Source organism: Mustela nigripes, chromosome 13, assembly GCF_022355385.1.
Source record: "Mustela nigripes isolate SB6536 chromosome 13, MUSNIG.SB6536, whole genome shotgun sequence".
Taxonomy (NCBI): Eukaryota; Metazoa; Chordata; class Mammalia; order Carnivora; family Mustelidae; genus Mustela; species Mustela nigripes.
Genome location: NC_081569.1, coordinates 130,554,231 through 130,574,146, shown reverse-complemented (window position 1 = coordinate 130,574,146; position 19,916 = coordinate 130,554,231). Strand labels below are relative to the sequence as shown.

Genomic DNA, 19,916 nt, shown 5'->3' with positions numbered 1-19,916 from the left:
CACCCAATATAATTCCATTTATGTAACATTTTTAAAATGACAAAATTATAGAAAGGGAGAAGAGAATCGTGGGCTGCCACGGGTTAAGAAGTAGGTAGGTGGGGGAGGGAAAATGTGTATAAAGGGGCAGCATAAGGATCCTTGTGGTGATGGAAATGCTTCCTACCGTGATTGCCTCAATGTCAATAGCCTGCCTGTGACACTGTACTTTAGTTTTGCAAGATCTCACAACCACTGGGGGAAACTGGGTCAAGGGTATACCAGCTCCCTCTGTGTTATTTTTTTAAACTGCTGGAGAATCTACAATTATCTCAAAGTGAAGAATTTAAATTTAATTTAAAAATAAAAGCCTGAGACATACTGTGAGGATATGAACTGTTCTCCACTGGTGGCAAGGAGGTGGGGTGAGGCTAATTCCTGCGGAAAGAAGTCTGTGAGCGAGTCACTGAGGGAAAGGAGGGGCTGCATGGAGGGGCGTGGCTTGGGAGCCACCTTGTCCACAGCCTTCCACTGTTATAAGAGAAAGAAAACTAAGGACCAGTCAAGCAAAGACCCACAAATCTTCTTAAGGTTCCTCTTCTTGTCATTTCACTCCAAAATGCTCCCAAAGGCCTCTCGTTTCTGTGGATACCAAGCTGGCCAGTACTTAATGACACCCCCTAAATGAAGCCAAGGTAGGGCACACAGAGCACACAGGATGGTCAACACCCTGACCACATCAGCTACGGGGTCAGAAGTCAGAGACTGCACCTTTAGGCTTCAAAGTCAGTGAGCATCTATGATCTATGACGGGGTCAGAAGTCAGAGATTGCACCTTTAGGCTTCAAAGTTGGTGAGCATCTATGATCTGGCATAAAGGATACGAGTGGGGGAAAAAAGATAGAGGTCTCAATTCTTATATATCAGCAGCTCAGGCACTCTGCCATGAGAAGGAAAACACATATGGGCAGTAAGGGCAGAGTTCCGGTCAAGGGCTTTTTACTTGAAAGGATTTCAAAAATCAGAAGAATTTACCTTTTGTCTATTCTGGCACCCTTACCCCTTAAGAATTTACTAGGCTGATGATCCAGCAATTCTACTCCTAGAGAAAGAAAACCATATGTCCACACGAGAACTTGGGCACAAATGCTCACAGCAGAAGTAGTCACAGCAGCCAGAAGTGAAAACAACCCAAACGTCCGTCAGCTGGTGAATGGATAAATAAAAGGTGGTCTATCCACACAACAAAATGTCTTTTAGCAATAAAAAGGAAGGAAATGCTGATTCATGCTATAGCACTGAATAAACCTTCAAAGCATTATGCTAAGTCAAAGTGGCAGTCACAGAAGGTCATATATTTTATGACTACACTTATACAAAATGTCTGGAGTAGGCACATCTAGAATGGATAAATGGTCGCTTAGAGATGGCGAAGTTTGGGGGAAACGGGGAGTGACTGTTAACGGGTACCAGATTTCTTTTGGGGCTGATGAAAATGCTCTAAAAGTGACCCAAGTGCCAGTGGCACAACTCAGAATTTTATTTTATTATTATTTTTAAAGATTTTATTTATTTATTTGACAGACAGAGATCACAAGTAGGCAGAGAGGCAGGCAGAGAGAGAGGAGGAAGCAGGTTCCTTGCCGAGCAGAGAGCCCGATGCGGGGCTCGACCCCAGCACCCTGGGATCATGACCTGAGACGAAGGCAGAGGCTTTAATCCACTGAGCCACCCAGGCGCCCAACTCAGAACTTTAAAAACCATTTAACTGTATATTTCAATTGGAAGGGTGATATGGCCTGTGAACTAAATCTTAATAAAGGTGTATTTTTAAAAAGCGAGAAAGAAAAATACAGGAAGGAAGGGATGGAGAAAGGGAGGAAAGAGAGAACATACCAGGCTGAAAAATTTTATAGTAGGGACTGTAGGCCACGTTTAATCCACCAAGCTTCACCGAGATCTCGTAACGCCCCGCCCTGCGCACAGTGAAGGCCACCTTGACCACGTTGGAACTGGGCTCCTGCAGGACTTCCTGGGTGACTGGAATTTCCACGGCCAGCTCGACATGAGAGATGTGAACTCTCAGTCCCACAGGCCGATGTGCCGGGAAAGGCTGTCCGTTCTTGTAGAATAACTGTGGTGGGGAGACGAGGGGGCGCCGATTAGTGAGCAGGTGGAGACAACTGTTCCCCACCTGATTTGAGAGAGTGTGGGCAGGGAGGAGGCAGCTGGCAAATCCCAGCACCCACTGTTCCTACAGTCCTGCTCACAGACGCAGAGAGAAACAGCACACCTCAGAGAAAACATTAAATCAGGAACAAATTCTTAACTTGTTCAGGAGACAGGGATAAAATACACTGCTGAATCCATTTTAGCTTGACATTTCTGAACCACAAATGCTGCCCCCTCTTACACCCGGCCCCTTATATTATATTATATTATATTATATTATATTATATTATACTATATTATATTAATCACTGTGGACCACCCAGAAGTGAAGGTAAGTCAGTGGGTACCACGGGCACTGAGTGACTAAAGCACCAGGCAGGGCTGGTGGGGGGGTGGAGCAGGCAGGCAAACTTTTCTATAAAGGGCCAGAGGGTAGATATTTTGGCTTTGTGGGTCACACACAGCCACTCAACTCAGCTGTGGTTAACTACTCAAGTATAAAAGCAGCCACAGGCAATACAGGAAGAGAGATGGGTGTGGCTATGTTCTAATAAAACCATATTTACAGACACAAGAGGTGGGCCTGATTTGGCCCCTCAGGCCATAGTCTGCCAACCCCCAATCTGTAACACCTATTCTTTCTGGTGACATTTTTCTTCTTTTGAAAAAGTAACATTAAACTTTATACATCTTCAAAGTTGGTACCTACTAAACCAAAATGATTGAGAAATTCATGACCCTTCCAGATAGAAACAACTACTAAGTCCCTGGGAATGGCTGAAAAACAAGGAAACATGTTAACATTCCAGGCCAGCACTACCAACAGACTGAATGGGGCTCTGGAAAGCAAGTGATTCAGAAAACCCGATGGGTATGGAGACAGAAACATTCCCTTACATGCACTCGGAAGGCCATGCTGTGGCCCACCTCATAGGGGTCCTTCCAATCCCAGGAGACTTTGCAAGACCGGGGATCCAGGTAATTTCCCCGCACGTAGTCATAAATAGTCCGGTCCCCTCTGCGCTCACGGTCCTCATTCTGGAGGAAGCTGACTACGCGTGCGGCAAGCTCAAAGAGGAACTTAATTGTGAAGAAGAATGCAACCACAGACACTGTGATTCCACCTGTGTGAAAGAGAGAACACACATACCACCTGTCAGTTACACATTATAGCTCCTCACTGTAGAAAAGGCCAGTCACCTCTCAAAAATTAGAAGAAGTCAGGCTGAGAGAACAAGACTTCCAAAGAAACACTGTACTGGGTCACTACCTCTGAGGGTGAAGACAAGAACTTCTAGGATATCTCTCTATCATCTATCGATCTGTCTATCTATCTATTTAGAGAGTGTGTGCAAGCAGGGGGAGGGGCGAGGGAAAGGGAGAGAGAATCTCAAGCAGACCCCGTACTGAGCGCAGAGCCCAACCCAGGGCTTGATCCTCTGACCCTGAGTCGAAACCAAGAGTCAGATGCTTAAGTGACGGAGGCACCCTGGTGCCCCAAAGAGAGGAACTTCTATACCAGGGGTTGGAAATTATGGGCCAAATCCCATCCACTGCCTATTTTTGTAAATAAAGTTCTATTAGAACACTGGTCCATCTACTGACTTACATTTTGTCTAGGCTGCTTTTGCCTTAAACTGACAGAATTCAGTAGTTGAGATAGAGTCTGTCTGGCCTGGGAAGCCAAAATACTTACTCCTTGGCCTTTTACGGAAGAAGTCTGCCAACCCTGGCTCTATACTGTGGGATACATACAATGCCCACCCCCCACCTTCGTGCATGGGCTAGGCCCTCACAAGAGTCCTAGAAAGGGTGTGAATTCTATTCCCTCCATTTCAAAGTCTCCCCCTCTCTAGTCCACTTGACAAAACCCCTCCCCGATCCTCATCTGCATTAGGGGTTCCCTCTTCTGGGCTCCCTCAAACTCCTGCACATTTACTTATTATAGCTCTTCTCCCCCTTGACCATCTCCCCATTCACATTACGAACTTCTTGAAGGCAGATTTTTGCCTTATTCGACTTTGACTCGACCGGAAACAGCATCTGGCACGGGCCAGAATTACTCAATAAATATTTCCCAAATGAATGAATTCCACTGCCAGCTCTAGGAAGGTACATTCTGGCACGAGGAGAATTATTTCTATTTTCAAGAGGAAAGGGGATAGACAGGGAGGCAAAACGGATGTAGCAACCCTAACAAAAAGATAAGAGAGAGCTCTTTCCATAACATACCAATAACGTAAAACATCAGGTCCCTTCAATGCCGACAGACAGCCGAGGATCACAGCTGCAGCTGCAAAAGAAAACCTGTTTAGTTTTTTTCTCCAGCTCCTCCTTACAGCCATCTCTCAGCGAGAGACAAAGAACATATGGCTTGAGTTGACTCGCTCGAGCCTTACTCTCCCAGTCCTCTCCCTCTCTCTAGCCTGACAGGTGCCCTATGACTAATTGCAGCAAAACAGTGACTGCATCCCTCCTTCTAAAGACTTCCAATCTATGACCACCCTAGGAATACCACAAACAGCCACTTGCTTTAGTGCTAATTACAAAATGCAATAACATGACTTTCATCTTCTTAAATCCAGGGCCCCAAGACAGTTTCCCTCCTCCATGCAAAGTAGTGCTAATTAACACAAGCAAAGAGGGTAATGGAATCACTTTCCCCTTCTATTTGCCTTCTGGAAGTAATTCATCTGAGTGGAAATAGTTATAACAAATGTAGATTTTTTAAAAGCAAGTATTATCATCATCATGTTGGCATTACATAATTAAAGTGAACCACAGGTCATCCCAATTATAAGCATTGGGAATGTAAGAGAAGGCATTTCTGCTGTTACCACTCAGATTAACAGATCCTGTGGAAGCAGCAGAAAGGCCAAGGACAGAAATAAAAGGATGAGACTGTATTTTTCCTAAGCGATACCTGGCAAGGTCAGAACAACTCAAACAGGGGCCAGAGTTTGAGGGGAAATTTTCACTGTTATTAACCTTGTGTCCAGAATAAGACTTCAATCATCATTACTTGTTTGAACCACCAAGGTATTACCGAGGAAAAATGCAACGTACAATGACAATGGTATTTTATCACTGAGTTCTGACCTTAGCGTTGGCCATAAAAGCCCTCCATTCTACAGTGCAGTGAATTCATGTTTTTCAAGTCAATGTATATAAAGGTTATCAACATTAGCTCAACCCAGCACCTTTTATCAGCACTAGAATATTACTTAGAGACAAGACAGCTGAAAATTTCTAGGCTCAGGGCTGGGAGGGACCAAAACAAGTTTTGGGGTTTTGTTTTGTTTTCTTAAATAAGATATACTTTTATATCTAACTGTACTGGAAAAATTTAAGAGGGAGACAGAAAATGGCCTTTAATTCCTCTGATAGCAACAATATACCTAATGGAATCCAGACAGTTGGTTAATTTGACAATGGCCATGACACGTTTCATAGACATCCCTATTTAGACTGGCATCTAAGTCCTTCTAGAAAAGAAATTCACAGAGGAAACATTAGCACACTCAATATAAGCCGCTCCCAGATCTATTATAAAGGGACAATATAGAGACCCCAAATTTGGGATCACAAATACTGAGTCTCCTTCCCAAAAAAGTATCTCGCCTGCTGGGACCTTATGCTGAAAGCTGCTCTCATTTCTAAAAAAGCATCTGTCTGCACTTTCCAGGATGCAGATGACTTCCTAGATGACTTGGTAGAACCCACGCTGGCAGTTTAACTGCCTGAAGTACTCCCTCAGTTGAACATTATCCAATCCCATTCTGGACATGGCAATCTGGTCCTTAGCAAAGTTCTAACACTCGGCAGAAAATAAGGTGCATGTGGCTGATGTTACAGGTCTTGGGGTCACAAGTCTCTTACTCCCTGGAAGAACAGGAGGCGGTGCCAGATTTATGGCACATTTCATGAGGGCCGGGAAAATTCCAATGCCCTATCTCTGACAACTATGACCTTTTCTGGGAGAGGCAGTGGACAAGCTGTAAGTCAAAGGCCTGCAGACCAGTTCCGACGCTGCAAGTACGTGACCTGTCCAGCTTCAGAATTCTCCTTGCTATAATAAAAAGAGTTGAGGTTTAGTCGTTTCTGTGGCGCCGTCTCCTTTAATCTAATGCCCCACAACCACCGGGACTCTAAAATCAGTTATAGCAAAGAGGACAATACAGAGCATGAGGGCATGGACTCCCTGGGTTCAAACCCATTCTCTGCCGCTCAGTGTGACCATGGATAGGTTATTTCATCTCTCTGGGGACAGCCAGTTTACTTGTCTGTCAAATGGGGCCCATGTGCAGGTACCTCGCAGGGGTGTCTGTGAGGATGAAATGAGTTAACACATGTCAACAGCCTAGAATAGTGCCTGGCACTCAATGAACTGTCAGTGTGAGTTATTATGACACTTATTATCAGTAAAGGTAGCAGCACCACTACCCCTTTGTGTCGGAGCCAGTAGGAGACTCTGGGAACCTCTCTACTGGCCCACACTTTCTTCAATGGGAAATGGATCAGAATTACAAAAGGCATGGCTTCCCTTACTGCATTTTAAGTTTCTGCCTACATGGGAGTTCTTCATACTATTCTAATTTTATGACTAAAAATTTTTATGATGGAGAGTTCAAATTCATCCTAAAATAATTTGCCCGACAAATACTGGGGACCTACCTAACGTGCCAGGTGCCGGGGGGACAGTCCTAATCCTCCTGAAGGTGGAGTAACGAGCTTGACCTTGCTGAGTCTTTGTCCATTTGTTCCCCATTCACTTACTTCTCAGCCAAACTGTCACCACTGATCTAGAACACCCAGACTTCTTCCAGTAGGTCAAGTTTACATTTCTACTCCAATTCCCTTTATTATTAAAACTCAGCATACCTATTGCTACTTTTTCCTGAACAACTCTCATCTCTTCTCCTGGAAACGTCCTTGTGGCCAGGGAGTTAGCTCTGTCGATTACTAACCCCTGACCGGACCTTTACAAAGTATCCCAGTTCTCTAGAGTAGCTCTCAAAAACCTCCCCAACAGTATCTAACCATCTCTACACTGGTCACATTTTGAACTTGTCTTCCTTTTTTGTTTTCCTCCTGTCTTGTTCCTCTTGAATGTTGTCACAAACCTTCTGATCTTTGTCACTCAGATCACTTTTATGCCAGATTTCACTTCCATTCTGTTAGCATTTTGCGTCCTCTTCCCGACCCCGGCATGGCTCTCTCTGTTGTCTCTGCTCCCATCCCCACCCACAGTGGTTTTCTTCACCTCGTCTCCCACAGTACCCTGTGTTCATCCTACGATCTACCCAATTCAAGTCCTTTCCACCTTCACATCTAAGTTCCGAAATGTCCCATCTCTATGCTTTGTAAAAAGTCACTTTCTCGGGGCGCCTGGGTGGCTCAGTGGGTTAAGCCACCTTCGCTGCCTTCGGCTCAGGTCATGATCTCAGGGTCCTGGGATCGAGCCCCACATCGGGCTCTCTGCTCAGCAGGGAGCCTGCTTCCCTCTCTCTCTCTCTCTGCCTGCCTCTCCATCTACTTGTTATTTCTCTCTGTCAAATAAATAAATAAAATCTTTAAAAAAAAAAAAAGTCACTTTCTCTGCCTAGACTACCCACTCCCCACTCACATCTCCATCCATGGGAAATCTCCGATCCGGAAAGTCTATGGAAAATCCCGTCTCCTCTCCCTGAATTCTTCCCTGGGCCTCAATTTAGAAATTCCATCCCCTTCTGAATTCCCACATAACTTTATTATTTATCTTATAAAACTTGTTCTCTTTCATTAGTTTCACATTTGTTTTATTTTCCATTTCAGAGGGGTAAATAACATTAGGCAAAGACTAGTCTTCAAAATTCCCCACAGCACCCAACATAACTGCATATAGTCATTGTAATAAATCTGAAGTATCTGAACAGATAAGAGTCCAATGTCTGTTCCTTCCTTCATCCAGAATGCCTAAGGATCGGGAATTTTCTAGATGGGACCTGTTTTCTGATACAGTTTTTAAATACTTCTCTAAATGGCAGTACATTCACTTGAGCCAGGGGTCATGAACTCTTCAGACCACAAGTTACCAGTTTATTACAGTTCTGTAAGTCTGTACCAAATGCCTATAACCAGAGACACTGGTTCTCATGCATGGTGTGGTATCTGATTTTATAGTTCTCTCTTCCTTATCTTGAGCATTTATTTTTCTATAACAGTTTCTATAGCACCCTCCACTTTCTGCTGCTCACTTCTTCTTCATAAAATTATTCTAGAACTCTTCCCGAGTCTCATTCAAGCACAAAGAAGCAGTACGGTAAGCCTCTGCCATACTAATTCACATCATTTAGCTATATGAGTATTCTGTTTTCAAGTTCATCTCTTTAGTGACTTGCTCTTTTTTTTTTTTTTTAAGATTTTATTCATTTATTTGACAGAGAGAGGGATCACAAGTAGACAGAGAGGCAGGCAGAGAGAGAGGGGGAAGCAGGCTCCCTGCTGAGCAGAGAGGCATGTACGGCTCCATCCCAGGACCCTGAGATCATGACCCAAGTCGAAGGTAGAGGCTTTAACCCACTGAGCCACCTAGGCGCCCTGGAACCCGCATTCTTTTTTTTTTTTAAAGATTTTATTTATTTATTTGACAGAGAGAGATCACAAGCAGGCAGAGCAGCAGGCGGGAGGGTGGGGAGAGAAGAAGTAAGCAGGCTCCCCACCGAGCAGAGAGCCCAATGCGGGGCTCGATCCCAGGACCCTGAGACCCTGACCTGAGCTGAAGGCAGAGGCTTAACCCACTGAGCCACCCAGGTGCCCCTAGTGACTTGCTCTAATACAATTGAGCAAACTGTGATTTGCTAAGCTAGCAGAATGGCAGTAGTAGTAAAGTAATACTCACTCCCTACCCTTATTGAGCCACTTACCATAGGGGAAGTGCTAAGTGCTTATATATGTTAACCTAAGTAATTGTTTCCCTAACAACATGGTAAAATAAACACCACTATTCTCATTTTACAGATTAAAAAACACACACACAAAAGCTAGGCTTGGAAAGTTAACTTGCTGAACACCTCCTGGCTGGCTAAGTGACAGAGCTGAGACTCAAGCCTAACTCTGTGCCTAACTCTGAAACCCAACATTCTAACTCTCATACAACACTAAATCATGACAAAGAATGGAGTCATAGTGATAGTGAAGTATTTGGGAAGAGGAAAGATGAAAAAAACAGGTAAAAGTATGAAAAACATTACTTAATCTTACTGCAAAGAGTCCCACCAGGAGGTTAAAATTAGAAAGATAAATGCTTATGACCCTTTTTGAAATCTTTTGAAATAAAAATAAAGCATGATAAAGGAAAATGGAATGCAGTACCAATTATCTAGTGCAGAAATATCACTTGCTTACTAAAAGATCCCGGGCAAGTTGCTTAACACTACAGTGCTTTGGCTCACATTACCTACAAAAGGCGGGGTAGGGAGAACACTTGAAAGTGCCGGTCTCAAGGGAATGTTAGAAAGTTGACCAACATACATATTCTAAAACTCTCTGCTTTTCTAAGGAGTCTAAAGATTTGTAATTAGTTCATAATTTAAATTAACTTGTAAATTAAATAAATTATAACCCAGACATTAAGATCAGTTGTGAAAAAGTCATTTCCCAGAAACAGAGAATTGATTTCTTCATCCTCAGAGGGGCCCTAGAGGTGGAAGGAAGGGGGGATCCATTCTAACTGCGACTTCAACAGCTATCCCTTGTGTTGGAGAGGCTTAGGAACTGGTCACTGAGTTCATGTTCTGTATCCTAATAACAAGTGAATCTGAACTAGTCTATGGTCTTACCTTTAAACGAGGGCCCATGTTCTGAGAACCAAGTGGAACACTCCTATGCACCGAAGCAGGCAACTTTTGGCACATTCACCTTGTCCTCCAAACTCCACGGGAAAGAAAATTGCTGCAAGGTCAACGGAAAGCGTCTGTCCATCAGACATTCATTGAGGATGTGTCACAGAAGCTGAGGGTCAGTATTTCTGGAACGAACTGGATGAATTCCAGGGTGGAGAAATAGAGCCCCAAAAGTTATTATCCTGGACTTCTCTCTAGGGCAGGGTACGGTCGACTACCAAAGGATGCATCTGTTCTCTCGTCCTCAGATCCTATCAACAGAGAAAAAAAGGGTCAGTGGAAGAGCTGTTTATTTCTGAAAGAGAATGCCCAGAAAACAACAAAGAGGAGATAGATAGGGCAGGAAGAGAAAACTCTGGGGCCCGAAAAATAAACAAGGCCTGGTAAACCTGGACCGAGCTTTCCCAACTAAAATGCCACCAAAAAAGGCAAGTGGCAACCTCACTGCCTTAACTGTGTCACTCCCCGAAAGGAAGCTCCAGCACTTTGGCTGATTCTAAGCCTTTAAGAGAAGCAACGAGGGCACAGATTTAAAGAGTGAGCCTTGGGATGCCTGGGTGGCTCAGTTGGTTAAGCGTCTGTCTGCCTTTGGCTCAGGTCATGTTCCCAGGGTCCAGGGATCCAGCACCGCATTGAGCCCAGTGTCAAGCCCCATGTCCAGCTCCCTGCTCCCTGGGGAGTCTAATTCTCCCTCCTTCTGCCCCTCCCCCTGCTTGAGTGCACACACGTGCACGCACTCTCTTCCACTCAAAGACATAAATAAAATCTTTAAAAAAGAATAAATAAAAGGTGAGCCTCATCACTACCACATGCCCAGTTCCAGTTTAATGGGGCTGGAGCACAGGGTCTGGGAATAGGGTGACGAGAAATGAGACCACAGGATAGGTGAGGCCACATTACAAAGGGCCTTATTATGCCACAGAAGCAATCAAGGTAATGCTCCGTTGGAAAGAGAAAACCACCAAAAAGCTTTAAAACCTAACCCATCTGCCCATGTACGCTGCTCCCTTTGCACCCATGTCTGCGTTTCCAAGACATGATGAAACAACATTGATTTCATTTTTTAAAGTCACATTTACTGAGTGGGGGAAAAAAGTCTGAATTCTCGAGATAAAGTCATGAAGTAGAGTCTAGTAAAGTTAGTGTGTAACTCAAAGACATTCATAAACTAAATGTAGCAGAAGGGCGTATTGGCAAAGCATACACAAACAGCCACCATAAAACAAATGAGGAGAGACCACTCATCGCTAAAAACAAACAAACAAACAAAAAAAACAAAAAAAAAACCACAAAAACCAGAATCTCTTTCCCCATGATGGGAACTATGGTCAGTGCTTTATATATATTAACTCACAACCCCAGGACACAGATAAAATTATCCCTATTTTGCAGATGAGGAAATAGAGATACTTTCTCAAGAGAATACAAGGTAAGTAGTAGAGGTGAGTCAAATCCAGACAATCTGGACCCAAAATCCAGGCTTTTTACTTTTCTTTTTAAGATTTTATTTATTTATTCAACAGACAGAGATCACAAGTAGGCAGAGAGGCAGGCAGAGAGAGAGGGGGAAGCAGGCTTCCTGCTGAGCAGAGAGCCCGATGCGGGGCTCGATCCCAAGACCCTGAGACCATGACCCCAGCCGAAGGCAGAGGCTTTAACCCACTGAGCCACCCAGGCGCCCACAGAATCCATGCTTTTTAATGACTACCCTACGGCCTCCCTACCCTGGGAAACCAAGAAAGAAAAGCCACAATGCTAGTAAGAACGGAAGAACGGAATGAGGGAAGGCCAGAAGATCAAACAAGTTGGCAAACTTTTATAATTAAAAATAAACAAGTATATGTATTTATTTTAAAATATGGTGATAGAATTGCCAAGTACATGAGCCAAAAGCTGGGTTGACTAGCAACTGGGACCAGCCTAAAGGATCCATAAACAAGATAAGAGTTATATATAAACTATAGGAGCTCCATTAGAATGCTATCTCAGCCTTAAAAAATGACACCTTTTAAGGAATAATGAAAGAAATTTCTCACAAATAAAATGCTAAATCAAAGGCAAGCACGAAATTATTTACATAGCATGAGACCAATTTTTAAAATGTTACAGTACATACACACAAAAACATAAAAATATTAATAGTCATCATCTCCTAGTGTTTGCAATTATACATAGTTTTTGTTCCCTACCTGTACCTTTCCGTGTCTTCTAAATTCTTACTGATGTAAGAACATAGTCAAAGTTTCTATTTCTGGAGAACAAATAACTTTTGGGGACAGAACAGGCAAGTCATCCTTGTTTCTAACAAGGAAAGAGTGTAAAAAACTAGCTAAAAATAAAAGAATGTACTGAAATTTTACTTCTATTCATTATGATCTTAGTGGGTCTCCAGGCCTGTAATCAGCCATTTGGTTATTAAATAAAGTAATTCCTAGTTCTTTTTTAAAATAGTGATTTATTAAAAAGATTTTATTTATTAGAGAAAGAGAGAGCGCGAGCACGGGGCAGAGAGAGAGGGAGAAGCAGACTCCCTGCTGAGCAGAGAGCCCAGTATGGGGCACAATCCCGGGCCCCTGGAATCATGACCTGAGCCAACGGAAGATGCTTATAACCAACTGAGCCACCCAGGTGCCCATAACTCCTAGTTCTAATATCGTTTTTACCGTACCCCACCATGAACTACCATGCCCGCCCCTGACAATGCTTCATTCAGTGTCTCTAGTAAGCCTGAAAATTCAATTCAGGCACCGTTCCCCTTCCTGGTCCAATTCTCAGGCCCCTCTGACAATTGCCCCCATGCCACGCAGAACCAATCACTTGCTCCTCTGTGATACCCCTGTTCTGAAAATACCTCTATTATAGCATTTATGAGTCTGTATTGTAATTATTTATCTATACAGAAGTCTCTCCTAATGAATTCTGGGATCTCTGAGGACACTGACTGGGTCTTACTCATCTTTGTCTCCCTGCAGCTAGTATGTTGTTCAGCTTATCTCAGTCTATACTTTGACAAGTGCCCCCAAGAGATTACTATACATATTAAAGTCTGAGAAGCTTGGTCTAGGCTCTAGGGCAGCCCCTCTGAGAAGCGACCCGATATTCTGTATCTCTAACAGGCTCACAGAAGTGTTGATGCTGCTGGTCTGTAGATCATGCTTTCGGGAGAAAAGGTCTGGAGCAGGAGTTGGCAAACCATAGCCTGCAGGCCAAATCCAGACAGTCGCCTGCTTTTTTTTTTTTTTTTTTAAAGGGAGGAACACAGCCAAGTTCATTCGTTTACATATGGTCTATGACTGCTTTTGCACCACAAGAGCAAAGCCGAGTAGCTACAAGGACTTAGGGTCTACAAAGCTTTCCTATCTGACCCTTGACAAAGGTTACTCCTCTCTAGCATAGAGGTCTCAGTCTTAGAGCTACTTTGTATAACTGTTTCGTATAAATGAACTCGTTTTTATAAATTAAAAAAAAAGCATAAAATCATTTTCTTCCAGTTTTCCTGTCCCCTCTTAAGAAACGAGCTATAAAACTGGCAACATTATGCAAATATTTCTCCTTGCTAATTTCAACTGTTGTTTAAAATTTTTATGCCTCCCATACCCCAAAGTAGGAATTTTATACAGTCATTTCCCAAAGTACATGTTTCCTACAATTATGCTTGCATTTCATCAAAGCTGTAATTTCCTAAAACCAGTACCTCAGGGACCAATCCCATATCCAGGTTTCTAAAATTATTACAATACCTATTAGTGACTCAGTATCTACTTTTAAAATGCTATTATAAAAAGCCATCAAAAAAAAAAAAAAAAAAGGATGTGAAAGTTCACTGTGGAAATCTGGTGGAGAAAGAAAGTGGCAGTGGCAGCACATAGTCACCCAACCACAGTCCAAAGAGTCCCACAAAGAAGGACAAGATGAGAGAAAGATGTTGCCTTTGAATGATGGAGTCTTTAGGACTCTCTATATAGAAGCACCAACCACAAGTCCAGGAAAATCAAGTTAAAAGAACCAAATCATTCCATTAACAAAAGGCCCACGGTTTAGAGGGATTGAAGGAGGTTCCAGAAATAAAGTGTACCATCAGACACTTTAGATTATGTTTTCCTTTGCTTAATTTCAGCCTTGGTTTATTCTCCCCCAAATCCCACCCTAAGAGACTGCCCCTCCCCCATCGAGTTTATTCTCTTGAGATATTTCTGCAGTTGTGTATTCCTGCTATCTCGGTTCAGCCAAGTTATACGGTTTTCATTTATATTCTTTCCTCATCAGTCAGCCCCTCCAGTCTCTTAATCATTCCTGTGGGTCTTCTGTGAACTCTCTCCAGCTGGTTCCCAGCGATCTGGTAATGAGGTGCCTCCAACTGACTGCAGCCTTCCAGGAATAGCCTTGTTAGAACAAAGATGAGCTCACCCTCCTCGGTTCCATGACATAATACTCCTGCGTAGACAAGCCCCCCCCCCCCCCCCCCCCCCCCCCCCCCCACACAAACCCCCCCCCCCCACCCCCCCCCCCCCCCCCCCCCCACATCACAGTAAGCTAGAACACTGCCATATTAGACTGGAACCCCGTTCCAGATTTGGGCCTGGGGGCAGGCCGATGTGCTGGAAGCCTGAGGATGAATGGCACAAGTTCCTGCAGCAACCTTTTACTAGAGGATGACTCGGGTGGGGAGAACAAGGTATTCTCACCTTAAAGCTCTCACAGGCAATACAAGAGAATGCAAAATTTGCATGCATTTCTAAAGGCAAAATACGGGTATGTCCAAAATACGCAGATTCTTTTTTTTTTTTAAAAGATTTTATTTATTTATTTGACAGACAGAGATCACAAGTAGGCAGAGAGACAGGCAGAGAGAGGGGGGGAATCAGGCTCCCTGCTAAGCAGAGAGCCTGATGCGGGGCTCAATCCCAGGACCCTGGGATCATGACCTGAGCAGAAGGCAGAGGCTTTAATCCACTGAGCCACCCAGGAGCCCCTAAAATATTCGGATTCTTGGAGGCTCAGGGCTCTGCTCCCAGCCCCCAAGGGATTACATGCTCACCATCCTCTACCACCAGAGGCACTTAAACTGAAGTTTAAAAAGCACTACAATCCCCACTCAACTTATGGTCTATTACCCCACTGCCGCCCATCCCATATACTCACATTTTAAATAAAATTCTTTTTGCTGCTATGTCCCCTTCCCCCAACCCTTGGATACCTGTATTTTCTCTTTGCCTAACATCATTTGCTGAAACAGTGTTTTAGCAAATTCACTGTAATTCACCGGCTGTAATCCACCAACATCCTCAGGTTCTTCTGTAAGGTTCATTCTTCATTCATGTCAGATTTCTTGAGCATTTGCTGTCTGCCAGACTATGTACTAAATAGAACAAAAGCTAAGGTGGCAAGGATAAATGAGACAGGGTCTTTTCTTAACTCTGATGAACTCAGTCCGAAGTGGGAGTGTGGCAAGTAGCACAAGAACAGGAATAAACAGCATGTGGAGGGCAAAGGAAGGAGAAAGGTAGCTTTGCCTGAGAGTGAGGAAGTTCTGACAGGAGAGACAACAGAGCTATTACTTAAGACTGAGCAAGCATTTGCAAGGCAGAAAGAAAAGGACTAGTACCCCATGAAGGAGAAAAATAGCACAAGCCAAAGTTGAGTCAAGAAAAGGAGTGATGATGGGGCACCTGGGTGGCTCAGTGGGTTAAAGCCTCTGCCTTCGGCTCAGGTCATGACCCCAGGGTCCTCGGATTGAGCCCCGCATAGGGCTCTCTGCTCAGCAGGGAGCCTGCTTCCTCCCCACCCCCCTCTGCTCTGCCTACTTGTGATCTGTCTGTCAAATAAATAAATAAATAAATCTTTTTTAAAAAGCGGGGGAGAGGGAAGAAAAAGGTCAGCATTATGAAAGCTAAGCATTTAGAAAGACCACCTGGGGCCAAACCAGGGTGACTGATTCTCAGCACGCTACGGTGGAGGATTCAGGAGCATGAATCTTACTACTGAGTAATTTTGGACAAGCTGCTTCTCTTCTGTTGTTCAAATATAAAATGGAGGTGTAGGAAAAAGAGGGAGGAACTCAGCGGCTCTTGAGAGCAAGGCGTGGCATGTTAGGGAAAGGACTGGGTGAGGCTGGAAGTGGCCCCAGGTGACCAGGCAGGAGCATCTCAGCAGATACGGCTTGGATGTGCAAACCAGGCTGCCGGTTGCCAGCTGATGATGGTAGTTTGTGTCCAGCAAACCTGCAGCTCAACCTGCAGGAAGTCAGGAAGATAGCACCGGGTGTACCTGAGGGACTAACTGGTTTTCCAAAGAAATCCTATTTGGAAACAACTACAGCAACAATCCAAAATACCAAGTTATCTGGTTTTTTCTCAAGAATGATGATATCAGGGCGCCTGGGTGGCTCAGTGGGTTAAGCCGCTGCCTTCGGCTCAGGTCATGATCTCAGGGTCCTGGGATCGAGTCCCGCATCGGGCTCTCTGCTCAGCAGGGAGCCTGCTTCCTCCTCTCTCTCTCTCTGCCTGCCTCTCTGCCTACTTGTGATCTCTCTCTGTCAAATAAATAAATAAAAATCTTTAAAAAAAAAAAAAAAAAAAGAACACTTTAAAAAAAAAATAAAATAAAATAAAATAATGTTGTTTCCTTTAAAAAAAAAAAAAAAAAAAAAAAGAATGATGATATCACAAATCTACCTTTTACTGAGAGCTCGCTAGGTGCCCGCACCATTTGAAGTGCTTCCTGTATTATCTCACTTAACTTGCAGCAACCACATAAGAACCTATACTGTTATCCATGTTTTGTGGATTGGGACACATGAAACCCAGAGGGCTAAAATAACTTATCCACTATCACCCAACTGACAAATGAAGCAAATGAAGGAGCCAGGCAGCGTGATTCCAGAGCCTACCCTCTGAACCAGGAACACTGACGTGTCAAGAACCCCAAGAAAGGAAAAAAAGATCCTTGGGATAGGAAGAATGAGAGCTTAACAAATACTTACCCTGGAAATTTAAAAGGATTTTAGAGTTGAAGCAATCACAACCAAAAAACCCAAGAGATGGTTTTTTTAACTACGAAAGAAAGAGGATGACACATTTTAACTATCATATGATCTCCCTGATATGAGGAAGTTGTGATGCAACATGGGGGCTTAAGTGGGTACGAAAAGAATAAATGAAACAAGATGGGATTGGGAGGGAGACAAACCATAAGTGACTCTTAATCTCACAAAACAAACTGAGGGTTGCTGGGGGGAGGGGGTTTGGGAGAAGGGGGGGGGATTATGGACATTGGGGAGGGTATGTGCTTTGGTGAGTGCTGGGAAGTGTGTAAACCTGGTGATTCACAGACCTGTACCCCTGGGGATAAAAATATATGTTTATAAAAAATAAAAAAAATTAAAAAAAATTAAAAAATAAAAAATAAATAAAAATAAATAAATAAAATCTCTGAGAAAAAAAAATAAAATAAAAGGAGCAAGAGGACCACAAATTTTAGAAGAGACTCTGAAGAGGACAAAAGATCAACAGCTGAGTCGAGACAAGAGGATGCTGGTCCAAAGGAGCAGGGAGGCAGTGGCCACAATGTTGGGGGGAGGGCAGGGGAAGCTAGAGTATGCATCCTTTCCCAGTTAGAAGGATTAGTGACCTGTGAGGTCAAAAAGATAAAAGAGAGCAAAAGCCAAGGACAAATCGGGATTTTGTACGCTTGGGAGCCTGGGTGAATGGTGGTGGTGAATTACGGAGGCAGAGCCAGTGTTTAGGGAAAAGATCTGAGTACAGAACTAAGTTTGAAGTGTCTATAAGATATCCAGGTAAATATATTGACAAGACAAATGGAAATGAGCATCTGAAGCTATGGAGATACCAGTAACTGAAGACAGTTAAAAGACAGGAAATGAAAAAGGACTGCCATGCAAAACAAGCAGACCAAGAAAAAGACCAATTATAGAACCCTGAAGGGATCAACCTTAAATGTAACCCCTACCCCAAAAAAAGGAGCTAGCAAAGAGTGAAAAGGAACAGAGAAGAGGGAAAAAAACCATGTAAGTTGTTTACTTGAGGCAAAAGGTAGTATTTCTCGAAACTGGTGGTGGTCACAGTATTATAATGAGTAAATTGGTTATAAGACTCGGGCCAGAGGGGGAGCTCAAAATCAGCCTACAGGTTTTTTTCCTTGATTATTCAGAACTCTCATTCTCTGATCAAGCACCTTCAAATAAATGTGTATCTTATTTCCACCTGTTCTCATTAATAATAAAAGTCTTAGCCTAAACTTGACCCAACTTGGTAACTAGTAAGCTCACTGCAACTCAATTCAGGGATCTGATTATTTCAAAATTACTTTAGTACCTGTGTAACAAATTCAGATCTGAATTAGTCTGAATCTAGTTTCTAATTGCGTATAAGTCGCAGTCCAAAAAATAAATAAATAAATAAATAAAATCTTCCCCAAATCAGCTTTTTTGACATATAGCTTAGATACAGTAAAAGTCACTAACTTAAAGTAAACAATTAGAGCTTTGACAATAGTAAACGGTTATGATATAAAACACAATCATGATACAGAACTTTCGTCATCCCAAGGTTTCCTCATGATCCCCTTGCGCAACTACTGATATGCTTCCTAGCACTTTGGTTTTGCCTGTTACAGATGCCAAACGGTATCATATACAAAACGTCGTCCTTTGTGTGTTGCGTTTCTCCACTTAGCACAACACACTTTAGACCCATACATGTCATTACATGTAGCGGTAGTTCATTCCTCTTTACTGCTGTGTAGTAATCCATTATAATATAATTTCTTTACCCATTCACCAGTTGATGGACACTTGGTTCTATCCAGTTTGGGGCTATTATGATAAAGCTGCCATGAACATTCAAGCGTAAGTCTTGCATGGACACGTGTTTTTATTTCTGTTGGATAAAAAGCTAAGAGAGAGATTGCTGGATCATATCATAAGCACATATTTGACTTGTAAGAAACTGCGACACTGTTTTCCAGTGAACAGTGTATGAGAGCTCCAGTTGCCAACACTGGGTATTGTCAATCTTTTAAATGTTATCATTCTAGAACAATACAACCAGATGTAACAATTGTAAATATGTATGCACTCAACATGGGAGCACCCAAATACTTAAAGTAGTTAATAACAAACATAGAGGACGTAATCAGTAACAGTATAATAGTAGGGGACTTTAACACCCCACTTAACATCAGTGGACAGATCATCCAAAAGAAAATCAATAAGGAACAGTGGCTTTGAGTGCCACACTGGACCAGATGGAGTCAACAGATATATTTAGAACAGTCCATCCTAAAACAGTAGAACACATATCCTTTTTAAGGATACATATCCTTTCAAGTATACATGTCCTTTCAAGGACACATATCCTTTTCAAGGAACACGTGGAACATTCTCCAAAACAGATCACAAAACAAGTCTCTCAGGGGCGCCTGGGTGGCACAGTTGGCTAAGTGGCTGCCTTCAGCTCATGATCCCAGAGTCTGGGACAGAACCCCGCATCTGGCTCCCTGCTCAGCAGGGAACATGCTTCTCCCTCTCCTTCTGCCTGCCACTCTGACTACCTGTGCTAGCTCTCTGTAAAATAAATTAATAAAATCTTTAAAAAAAACAAACAAGTCCCTCAACAAATTCAAAAAAATCATACCATGCACCTTTTCTGACTGGAGAGCTATAAAACTAAAAGTCGACCACAAGAAAAAATCTGGAAAGAGCATGAATACATGGAAGTTAAATAATGCACTACTAAATTTTACCCATTCTAAAAGGTCTGGTCTCTCACTGTGGTTTTATTTGCATTTCCCTAAGGACTAACAATTTAGAGTACGTTTTCATGTGCTTATTGGCTATTTCTGATGCATCTTTGGTATCTAAAT

The 19,916-nt window shown here is 43.0% G+C and overlaps 1 protein-coding gene across 3 annotated transcripts in view; it reads right to left on the bottom strand.

Moving 5' to 3' along the window:
* AREL1 (apoptosis resistant E3 ubiquitin protein ligase 1) overlaps positions 1-19,916 on the bottom strand; it is a 45,992-nt gene that overhangs the window by 17,029 nt on the left and 9,047 nt on the right. For 2 of the 3 annotated variants that reach the window (XM_059373743.1, XM_059373744.1), the window contains exons 2-5: positions 9,972-10,285; positions 4,384-4,444; positions 3,049-3,275; positions 1,876-2,113 (exon numbers count right to left, since the gene is read on the bottom strand). In XM_059373743.1, coding sequence (XP_059229726.1) covers positions 1,876-2,113; positions 3,049-3,275; positions 4,384-4,399 — 481 coding nt within the window. In that variant the 5' untranslated portion in view covers positions 4,400-4,444; positions 9,972-10,285. The remainder of the gene's footprint in view (positions 1-1,875; positions 2,114-3,048; positions 3,276-4,383; positions 4,445-9,971; positions 10,286-19,916) is intronic. The other variant, XM_059373745.1, reaches the window with a different exon arrangement.